Source organism: Passer domesticus, chromosome 21 (genome assembly GCF_036417665.1).
Source record: "Passer domesticus isolate bPasDom1 chromosome 21, bPasDom1.hap1, whole genome shotgun sequence".
NCBI lineage: Eukaryota > Metazoa > Chordata > Aves > Passeriformes > Passeridae > Passer > Passer domesticus.
The window spans coordinates 4374032-4385837 of NC_087494.1; the positions used below are offsets into that span (position 1 = coordinate 4374032).

Genomic DNA, 11806 nt, shown 5'->3' on the forward strand with positions numbered 1-11806 from the left:
GCAGGGACAGATGCTGTGGTGATCCCATGTGAATATGCACAAGAACCCAGCACTGCTTATCTGGGACAGAGGGAACTGCTGGGCTTGCACTCCCTGGAGCAGAGGAAGGCAGCCCTGCCACCATGTCACAGCCAGTTTAACCCCACCCAGCCACCTGCCCTGCCACCACTTCCCCAAAAGTCACCTCCTGCTCTGGGCCAGCAGTGCCTGTGCTCACACACAGCAAAGGCAGGGGAGGCCTGAACTAAAACCAAACCTTTGTGGGGTTTTGGCTCAGTTCCCTTTCAACCAGCCCAGTTCACAGACACTGCTCCAAGGGTGAGATCAGCTCAGCACAAGAGAACAGAGATGACAAAAGTTATTTCTACCTGCAGATGTCCCAGCTGCAAAGCTGCACCCCCCCAGGAGCCACAGCTGTGCTAGCAGGGAAATACCCCACTCTGCAGTACAGGCATCTCTGATCACCCACACTGCCAGAAACAGCCCTGCACACAGCACCCAAGGGAAGGAATCAACACACAGCCCCAAAATTGTTGGTGATGAAAGCAGCCACCATCTCTTTCTCAAGCCCAGGGTCTTCCCACAGCCCCAGAGGAAGCTCATGGCACAGCCTGAGCCCCATCTCCTGCAGGGAAAACTGGTGAGACAACAGCTTAAATAACCACTTTATATTCTGTAAAGATAACTCAGTCTTGGACAGCTCAGAAATTCTGCTTCTACTTAACACACATAAATATTCCACATAACAGAAATTAGCAGTAAAATCTTGTACTCTTTCTGAAGCTCACCAGGCGTGGAGTTTTGTTAGTTACAAAAAAAACCCAAGAATATATATGGGTTTTCCTTTCCAAGCTTCAACTTGTGGAGCAGAGCAGTGATCCAGTGGAGGTTCTGAACAGCAGACATCAACTTCCAGCCACCAACCATTTCCACAAGCCATTTTACTTTGAGGACTGATAAATGACCCTACAATATTACAATGCTTTCTTCACAGATTGCAGAATTTCAAATGACTGCTGTAATGAGCAGGGGTGGAAGCCAAGATCCACAAAGACTCCAAACCCAGCTCTGGAGGTCAGAGGCCACCCTGAGGCAGCACCTGACCTCCCAGGTCTTGTGGGAACCAGAGGGAACCACCTGCAGCCCAGTGGGAATCCCACTGAGGAATGAATGAAGCCTCAAAAGCTCACACTTGTTAGAATTCTACAAGTGTCAAGTATTAATATTGCTGAGCTCCAAAAAATAAATGACACATTAATGACATAACCTCAGGAAACTGGCCTTCACAGTAGACAGAAAATAACAAACACCATTAAAATCCATTCATTTTTACTAAGAAATGTAGTTCAGAACTTTCTGTAGGATTTGGTTCAGAAAAGTTTTCCAATGCTTCATTTATCTGGCTTCAGTAGTTCCTTAGACTTTTCATCCAACACTACAAAGTCCTTTCAGTGTAAATTTTTAGAAAACTCTCATTCACTCGTGAAATGAAACAAACCAAAATACTCTGAACGGGAACTTTTTCGTTATTCACTGATCTGCTCCTATCTATGAAACCATCATTTCCTGCTGTAAAATATACTCACCCTCTGCCTATGCTCTAAAAATAGTCCCTACTTGATTTGATAGCTCTAGCAGCATGTGGCCAACTTTTCTATTCAGTTTTATTTCTCGTTCCTCTTCAGAGTTAGTTTTGTCTTTAATAATTACCATGAAAGTAAATATGTTCACAGTCCCTAACATGAACTTTTCCTCCTTCTGTGGATCCTTCTGTTAGGAAGGAGAAAATAATTGAAGCAAAAATATGTTGAGACACTTTATGATTATCAATCTGTGATAAAAGACACTGCAAGGAACAAAAATTCACCCCACCCCTGGTCCTTGTGCTGATCAGTGCAAAACTTTAATCAGACAGTTAAAGGTTAACTCAAAGCAGGAAGAAAAAAAAGCAAATCAATGAGAAAGGGGGAAAAGAAAGAAGGAAGAGTACAAAAGTAGACATATGGATGTCTGGGGAGAAGGGTGATTAAATCCCCCATAAATCTCACATACCAAGAGGTAAGATATTTTGCCTAAATTCCCAGAGGCAACACAATTCAGTCCTGTATCTGAGACTTGAAAGGATAATCATCTCCATATATAATAAGGCTGCCATGAAGGACAAGAGCTGGAGCTGCATGTGAGGGCATGGATTTCCCTTGGCACACTGAAAGCTTTCAGTGCTGTGTCCAACTGGAGCTGATGGGTGAATTTTTAGGTAGATAAATTTGAATTACTTGGGCTGGAACTTTGGCCTGGACAGGAGCATTAATCCTCACTCATCTGTTGATGAATGAAAGGGGGAAAACAAGCAATCTTGGACAACTACTCCGTCTTTCAACAGCTGCCTTTCAGATAAATCAGTTATATAAAAAAATAAATACTAGTGTGGTCTTTAAGATGCAAGACAAGAGACCAACTTTCACTTTTCAAACTGGGCAAAAAAAAAGTCTGTTAACTGAACTCATGATTTATCTTGTATCCAACGGGTCAGGGCTTGGAACAAAGGAGTTTGAGAACTGAACAAGCACCGATTGTCACTCAGGGCAAGTTCTACTTCAAAGGGTAAAGCCCAGAAGGAAACTGCTCTTCTGTGCTGCCCACGTGCTGCACAATTAACGCTGTAGGGCTCTTGTGCCCCCCAAGAGCACATCCCTGAGTCCCTCTGGCACTGGGGAAAAGGGCAGGAAAAATGATGTAGCTGTGCCAGCTCTGTGATCTGCTGGGCAGCAGAGAAACCCGAGTGCTTCTGAAATGACTGAGTCAATATTTCCCAGCTTCACGCTGCGTGCTCTCCCCACTCCAGGTGTTTGTACAACTGGGGAGGGCACGCCGAGAGAGAGGTGCTAGAAATCGGAACTGCGCTCAAGTGTTCAAACCTTTCCTTCACCAGACAAGCTTTTTCTAAGTGATTAGTCATCCCCACAAGCATTTCCCAACAAGCTGCAGCAACAGGGAAAACCCCCCGGACTCAGCCGCGGCTGCCGAATTTCTGGGCGATTACTCAGGGGGTGAGGAGGCTTTTGCCTGGCAAAGGCAGAGCAACAGTTTCCTCCCGTGCCTCCTTTGTAGGGCCGGCTGCCCCGGGCAGAACCTGACTCACATTTCACAGAGCAGGGCGGGGGGCCGCCTCTGAAAACACTGCAACTTTTTTTTTTTTTTTTCCAGCCCAGATATTTGCAGCGATCCCTCCCGTTCCCAGAGCCGCCCCACACACAGCTCCACAGGCACCGAAGCTCCAGGGAGGATCAGGGGGGCTTCACCTTCCCCCTCCAGCACGGGCTGGTCCCAGGGAAAAGCCAGGAGCGCGTGCAAAACGTGTTTTCCATCAGCTCATCCCACAGAAGGGCAGCGGGGGATGGAGTAAGGACCCCAGGGGATGGATCTGTGGCAGAGGGAAGCAGGCACGGGACCACCCTCGGCAGCAGGGCAGCTCCAGCCCCAGGGGAACAATTTGGCTCCTCTTTAGGTCCTTCCCAAAATCATCTTCAGCACTCCCACACCTGCCTCGATGCCTGGGAAGTCAAAGCCAGGCATCACAGAAACTCTTCCCAAGAAAGCTGAGTGACACGCACAAAAAAAGAGGATTAAATTCTCAGACAAGGTTTGTTATTCATCTCCACTGTTGATCTTTAATTTCAAAGGTGACAACAATCCCCCCTGGGCTGTGATTTTCATTAACACTCCCTGCCCTTGAGGTCTCCCTGCACAGCACATTCCTTTGGTGACAGAATGGTATCAGCTGGATCTCGACAGCAGAGGAAAAAAAAAAATCCCACACCCTGCACCCTCTCACCTGTACAAAATCTCGTAGTAAGAAGCTTGTATCCCATTACTCCCAGTAGCAGCCACACATACACCTCCAGGTGCAGGGTGATGCTCTGACAACACTCAATTAGAAAATGAGAATTTTCTTGCCATCACAGCTGAGTGGAAAGTCAGCAGTAACAAGGAGGAACACAAACAAATAAATTAATTATTCAAGCCAGACTTCTCATCACAGGTGCTGATTTGGAGGTTTAAGCTCCAGCAGCTCAGGGCAGAGGCACCTCACCCTGGTAAGATGTGCACAGTGGCACAACCAGGACTGTCCCCTCCTGGGACAGAGACAAAGGCGGGAAGAAGGGAATAAAATTGGTAGATGGAAAAAAAAAAAAAAAAGGTATTACCATATGGTAACTAGAAGATAAATTGTTCCCTGGGGGGGAGGCCTTGGCACAGGTTGCCCAGAGAAGCTGTGGCTACCCCATCCCTGGAAGTGTCCAAGGCCACCTTGGACAGGGCTTGGAACAACCTGGGACAGTGGAAGAGAGTGGAACAAGATGGGCTCCCTTCCCAGCCAAACCAGTCCATGATTCTGTGATCCTATAGCCAGAGTACAACCTTAGGGGATCCTCGAGGGCTGCAGGAGTTCCCAGGTGCTGTCTCAACTCAGCCCCCTGGCCCTTGCAAGTCCACCAGGGAGAGGGGAACACAACCCACAACAACCTGATGCACATGAACACTTGCAGGGCCTTCCATGGGAATGCCACCCCGCAGGGATCACAGCACGACAGGCAGATGGCTCATTCTGGACCTGGAAGGGACTTGCACCCCATTGAACAGGCAGGCAGCAGTGCCAAGGACACGGTGCCACAAGAGCCCTGCACGTCAGGGCCTCCCTCAGCACCTGGCTGTGCCTCCTGTGCCCACTCACACTGACACTGAGCACTGCCAACCTGCAGGGCAGGCCTTAAGGAGAGCAAATGAATGAAGCACAGTGTCCTTCCACTCTTTGACACACTGCAAACAGGCTTTTCCACATTCACCAACTCTCTGCTGCAATAGGGTGCAGCCCAGCAGATATGGATTTTGGGGACAATTATCAGCTCCAGCAGCTCTGAACCTCTTGTTGCTCAGCTCTCTGTGCAAGCAATCCCTCTCTGGTGCCACAGATATACGAGCAGAACCCTGCCAAACCAGACTGCAGAGCTGATCCACCCCACAGCACCCCCACCCCTTTCTCCCTCCTGCACACACAAGAGCCTGCCATTCTACACAGGAACTTGTCAGGAGTTCAAAGTACAACGTGAGACACCTCACAGATCAGCAGGCCTTACTGTGGTATAAAACGAAAAATCTCCACATGTAAACCTAATCCATATTCAAATTTAGATATAGTAGAAGTCAGACAAGAGAATGAACCATTTTAGGAAAAATTCTCAGGGAAAAAAAACGAAAGCTAAAAACTGCAAGTCTTAAAACTACATAACGGGACTTCACTCCTCATACCCTACAGATCTAAATGATGAGTACCAAGTTATACTTAGCAACACTTGAAGTATGACTGAAAATGCCATCCTCCACCAGCAGTAGCCTATTTAAGACTAGTTACATCCATTAACTCTGGTCTCTCACCCAAACACTTCCTTTATCCGGGCCTGTATCTTTCGTAGTGTCAAACTTAAAATTTTAACACCATATCCCTGAGTCTCTTGACAACCTGGCACTAGCAAAAAGTGGGGCAGATACGTGGGAGCCGAGGAGTTAACCAGCACACAAAAGAGTACACTCACTTCAGCTCTGATTAAGCGGGGCAGTCACAAAAACAGAGGTCAACATCAGAAAATATTTTGTGAGTCATGAGGAGAGATTACTCACCATGCACTATTCAACTTACTCATCACAGTGTGGCACGGCCAGCACGGCTCACCACGGCTTCATTAGGGCACCGTGGCCTTTCCTTTGAGGCGGCGGAAGGCGGGGGAAGGAGCCGCACTTTCAGTTTTGTGTGGAAGCCAGTGGGAGGCTGGAGCTGCACCACCGCCGCCGCTCTCTCTCCTCCCACGGCCCTAATTAGACTCGGAGGGAAATACATGTTTCACATCAGCCTCCCCGGCTCTTTTAGCATCCCAACCAGCGCCGGGTTGTCAGCCGGGCTATTATCCGGACTCAGCAGAATGGAGAGACCCCACTTTTCCTGTTATACACGAAATAAGCAGCAGCCCAGCAATAAAGAGACACGGTATTAACCCAGGCGTCCATTAATAGAAGACCAGTCTTCAACGCAGCAACACTGACGCCGCTAATTTAAGATGTAGTAAGAGCATAAAAATAGCCAAGTTACTCAAGGCAGGGTTACATCACACCACGGAGCCCGGGCAGGCAGCAGGTTCACACTACAGAGCCTCGGATGTTGGGAAAGATGACTCCCTGCCACTGCTGCTGCTCTCACCAAAAATAACCTGCCGGGACCGTGAGTTTCCCGTTCCCTTTTCCCTACAGCCCTCCTCGGAAAACACATCTCACAGAGTACAACAGGAAGCAACCAGAACGCTGCTAAATAAAACTCCTTGAATCAGCGTGGCGTGGTTTTGTTGTTTTTTTTTTTTTTCCCTTCCCTCAGCTATCCCACCTTGCTTCCTCGGAACCACGGGCGGTGAAACTAAGAAATGTTCTGCTTACGTCAAAGCGAGCCGAGCTCTGCCGGCAGCTCGGGCCGCGCCAGCGCGGGGAAAGCGCGGCTGCAGTTCAGCAGAGCACGATGTCAGCAGGCCGAGCGCTGCCGCGGACACGGGGATTTGTCCGCAGAGCCCCAGGGCTCAGCCGGAGCCGCGGCCAGCGCCGGGGCGTGCGTGTGTGCCAGCACGCCTCGGCCGCGCCGCAGCGCTCCGCTCCCCGCAGCCCCCCGCGCCGCGGTGCTGCTCGGCTCCGCCGGAACATCCACTCGGGAATCGCGCTGGAAAGGCTGGCCATGCCAGGCGGACGGTTATGGGGCAGGATGTTTGGGGTTTGTGGTATTTCTCAGTACATGGGGGGATCACAACCCCGCCCCCGCCCACCACCACCACTACCATCCGCATTTCTGATTAACTGAGTAGAAATTCTATTTATTCTGACACCCTCAAAACCAGCTGCTCAAGTTTTCCCAAATCAAGTAAATCCTTATTTCCCATGCTGCAAAACACACGTTTCGCCCTTAAAATAAAGGACTGGGGGGTTCGGTTTTTCGGTTTTTAAGCCCGTAGGAATCTCTGTGAGCAGACATAAAACCATCTCTGCCTCCCAGAACAATCCCTATCCCTCGTAATCTTTAACCTCCGCTTCGCACAACCCGCTCGGAGAAGGGGGTGGAGAGGGGGGACACGAGTTAATATTTGGCGAGGAAAACCGAAGCCGGTCATCGCTCGTACTTTCAGTTTCTGACAATTTGAGCAGAGCGCGCGCCCGCCAACACTGACAGAGCTGCCCAAACAGGAAAGGCTGCGCTTAACCAGGGTGTGCTGGGAGACACGCCGGGAACAGCACTGCATGGAGGATGTTTTGGAAAAGCACGGCTACAGCAGCAGCCCCCAAAGGCAGGCGGCAGATAGGAGCAAGCAGCCGTCCCCCCCTGCTACGAGCGATATATTCCTAATCACTCACACACAGGCGATTGCCAAAAGCGAGCAACAACATCGGCAGTATCAGCTGCCCCAGCCTGTGCGTCCCAGCGTGTTCTCGCCGGGAAACGGCTCACGTACAACAGCACAGCCTGGAACGCAGGGATAATCAACAGTGCCTGCGCCAAGTAAACATATAGAGAGGCGTTTTGCCTTTGCTAACTGTGCTCCGAGGGGCTACACGCAGTTTGGGAGAGAAATTGCTCAGGGGTTGATAGGAAGCCTACACACATCCAAAAATACCCTCCCCGGAGGCTTTCGGCTCTCGTGGGATTGTCACCAATTTGAACATGGACATTGTTATCAAGGTCACACATCGCTCGTCCGGGCTCGCCAGAAAGTCAGGCAAGTTAAGGAAAAACGCCGCTCGGTAGCTAAGCAAGGACAAGTGACATTTTATTTGGAAGCACGAGGATTGCGGCTGGCTGGAATTCTGCTCGGGGTAAATAAAAGGGAGCTCCAAGGGCACGGCTGGAGGGGAACTGGCGGCAGCCCCAGCCACCAGCGCTGCCTCCAGACCCACAAGCGCCGCTGGCCGCTGTTTATTCCCACTCTGCGGCTGGTCCTGGGGTCCCCACGACCACCCGAGGCCATCCATAATTTAAGCGCTATTCCCCCATCCAGAATCCCTGGATTCCCCCCCGCTCGCAGCAGCACCGGTTATTAACCAGTTACACGAGCCCAGCGCGAGGAAAACACGAAAACTTTTCATTAACCAGTCCTCCTCCTCCCCGCCCTTCGGTTTAGTCAACCAATTATAAAATGAAATTGGGGATTTGACTTCCAGGCGAGCAGCGGCGGCACCCGGGGCCGGGGCTCCGGGAGGGCTCCGGCACGGGGGGCGATCATGCCGGCGGATCCCGGGCAGGGCCGGCGCTGAGGGACCGCCCGGCGGGTGCCAGGGCCGGGGCAGGGCCGGGGGCGCTGACAGGGCGCGGGGCAGGTGCGGGGCCGGGCCATACTCACGTAGACGGGCAGCGGCCAGGGGTACACGGCGGGCTCGGCTCCCACGGGCGACTTCAGCCGCAGCTCCAGCCTCTCGCCCATGTCGGCAGCCGGAGGACGAGGCGGCGGCGGCCCCGCACCATGCTAGAGGGGCCGGCCGGGGCGGGGTGCGGCGGCCGGGCCGGGCCGGGGGCGTGGGCGCGGTGCGGCGGGCGGGGGGCGGCGGGAGCGGCGGGGAGGGGCGGCCGGTGCCGGGGGGGCGGCGGGTCCCGTCCCTCCCTCTATTGTCGTTGGCGGCTCGCGGGGCTCTCGGGCGCCGCCGCCATCTTGGGCCGGCGTGAGGCGAAGCACAATGAGGCGCCGGGGCCGGGCCGGGCCGGGCCCGAGCGACGCGACAGACGCGGGGAGGGGGCGGGCGGGGAGAGGGGCGGGCGCGGCCCCGCGGTCCCTCCCCCCTTGCCTTCCCTCCCCTCCCTCCCCCCTGTCCTCAGCTGCCCCCGCACCGCGCGCGCTCCCGCGGCCCTCTCTCTCGCGCGCGCGCGCGCGCTCCCGCGGCCCTCGTCCCCCACCCCGCGCGGGGGTCGCGCGCGGGGACGGGACACCGGACAGGCCCGTGTGACACGGGTGGCACCGGCACGAGAGCAGGACGGGCTGCGGCGCCAGACACGTGTGGCACGGCCGGGGTGGCACACGGCACACCAGAGCAGGGTGGGCTGCAGTGACACGCGTGTGACAAGGACGAGGGTGGCACCTGGCACACGGGAGCAGGACAGGCCATGGTGTCACACGCATGTGACAGAGCCAGGGTAGCACATGGCGCACGGGAGCGGGATAGGCTGCAGTGTCGCATGCGTGTGATGGCACGAAGGTGGCACATGGGCACAGGAAGGGACAGGCGGGCCGCATTGTCACACATGTGTGACAAGGTGAGGGTGGCACATGGGAGCAGGAGGGTCCGTGGTGTGACACGTGACACGGCAAGTGTGGCACATGGGAGCAGAACAGGCTGTGGCATGATGTGTTACAAGGCCAAGGTTGGCACATGGGCACAGGAGTGGGACAGGCCATGTTGTCACATGTGTGATGGAGAGAGGGTGGCACATGGGAGCAGGATGGGCCGTGGTGTGACACAGGTGACAGAGTGAGGGTGGCACATGGCACACGGGAACAGGATGGGCCACATTGTCACATGTCAAACGGGACGAGGGTGGCCATGGCACTCAGGGTCTGTGTGAGGGTGGAGCACCCATATGACAGCACAAGGCTGGGACTCTCCATGTGACAGCGTGGAGCTGGCACAAGGCACTTGGGGCGTGCCAGGCTGGGACCCCATCATGACACAGCAAGGGTGGCATGTGGCACCCAGTAGTGCCACATACGTGTGGCAAGGCAAGGGTGGGACGCTCTGTGTGACAGCACCAGGCTGGCATGGGACATTCATGTGGCCTTGAAGGGCTGGGTCGCTCGTGTGGCAGTGCAAAGCTGGCACACACATACAGTGGCACAGGGCTGTCACACCTGTGTGAGGGCACAGGATTGTCACACACATGATGGCACACAGCTGGCACACTCATGATGGCACAGGGCTGGCACACTCGTGATAGCACAGGGCTGTCACACTCGTGTGAGGGCACAGGGCTGTCACACCTGTGTGAGGGCACAGGGTTGTCACACACATAATGGCACACAGCTGGCACACTCATGATGGCACAGGGCTGGCACACTCGTGTGAGGGCACAGGGCTGTCACACTCGTGTGAGGGCACAGAGTTGTCACACTCATGTGATGGCACAGGGCTGGCACACTCGTGTGAGGCCAGGCTGTGCTCATGGGTCACTGGTGCCCCCAAAGCTCCTGGTGCAAAGTCTGCACACAAGTGACGTGTGAGCTCTGCCCGGTGCTACACGGTCAGTCACAATCGTGAGGGTGTGTCACACATGGGGACACAGATGGGGCATCCCTGTTGCACGGGGTGTGTGTGCCAGGCTGTGCAGGAGCTCCACAGCTCCGAGGAGGAGCTTTACTGGCACGGGGGAGCAGAGCTGAGCCCTGTGTGTGCAGCAGTGGGGACAAGGGGACAACGGGACGGGGGACACGGGGATGGAGGGACATGGGGACATCAGCCACAGACACCAAGCACTGGGTGCCGAGAGCAGCATCGGGAGCTCTGTGGCGGCAGCTGCAGCCTTACAACTCGGTGTAACCTGGGAACAGGGCTGAGTGCACCCCAGCCGGGCAGCGACAGGAGCGGGAAGTGTCCCGGCTGGGGCTGGGAGCGGTGACACCCGGGTGGGGGCTGGGAGCTGCGTCTCTACAGATGAGCTCAGTGACATCGTTTTCCATGTCTATAGGTGGCCGCAGGGCAGGGTGACACCGTTTGCATGTCTATAGGTGCCCAACTGGGCGATGAAATCAGGCCGGAGCTTCCTCCTTCACAGCCTTTCGGGTGATAATTTCCCTCTTCCCGGGACATGTGCATGCCCTGGGGTGCAGGGACATCTGGGGCCCCTGCCACCCTGTCCTGCACTCGAGAGAAGGGCACCCAGCAGCACCACAGCACCCGCACCTCTGCTCACACCGCACTGCCCAGGGGCCCAGGGGACAATGACACCGTGCCCGGTGCCATGCTCCACCTGAGGGTTGGAAGAGCAGCTGGGAGCCAGTGTCTGCTGGGGATGAGCATCCCTGCGGGACAGGAGCATCCTGAGGATGCCCATAGCCCAGCTGGGCATGGCTGAGCCCAGCCTCTGACCTGCAGCCGGGTCCAGCAGAACCAGATGGCACCTGGGAGGAAAACCAGTCCTTCCCCATCCAACTGGTGGTGGAAGTTCTGCTGGGAGCTGCTGTCCTGCCATGCCAGTGTGGGCTGGGACCTCTTCCCGCTGCGGTTCCTCACTTTCTCAGCCAAAAACAAGTAAACACAGCTCAGGGCAGGATGCTTTTGCCATCTGGATCTCCTGGCTGTCGTCCCCAGTTTATTAATCCCATCATTCTTTTATGGTGCTGCAGAGGATGTGGCTCAGCCATACGGGGAGCTTGGGGGCCATGGAGCTCAGCTTTGGTGCCCCTGTGTCAGTGCCATCACCTCCACTCCACTCCTGCTCTGGGATGTGGCTCCAGGGCCAGGCAAAGCCTTCTAAATTCAGTGAACCTCTGCAAATCCTTTGGGATTAAGATGTGGCATGGAGACATCCAGTGTTTGGGCTGCAAACTGGCGTCCTGGATGGGATCACTGCCTGTGGCCCTGTGCTCCTCAGGAAGGCAGGGAATGCACCGTGCCTGAAATGCATCCAGAGCCAGCGAATGCCAGAGCAGGATATTCCCTGCACAGGGATTTTGTACATTATTTAACACCTGTATTTCCTGACAGGTCTCTGCCTTCAGCACAGACAGGAGCTGTT

At 54.6% G+C, this 11806-nt stretch overlaps 1 protein-coding gene across 7 annotated transcripts in view; it reads right to left on the reverse strand.

Annotated features, from left to right (window-relative positions):
- The window catches only part of DOT1L (DOT1 like histone lysine methyltransferase), a 72771-nt gene extending 64056 nt beyond the window's left edge, over window positions 1–8715 (reverse strand). Inside the window, exon 1 of one of the 7 annotated variants that reach the window (XM_064396697.1) lies at window positions 8427–8715. In XM_064396697.1, the coding sequence (XP_064252767.1) occupies window positions 8427–8507 (81 nt within the window). In that variant the 5' untranslated portion in view covers window positions 8508–8715. Of the gene's footprint in view, window positions 1–5679; window positions 5699–7443; window positions 7492–8426 lie in introns of those variants that run through there. The other 6 variants (XM_064396699.1, XM_064396694.1, XM_064396700.1 and 3 more) reach the window with 6 other exon arrangements.
- Between the last annotated feature and the right edge of the window lie 3091 nt (window positions 8716–11806).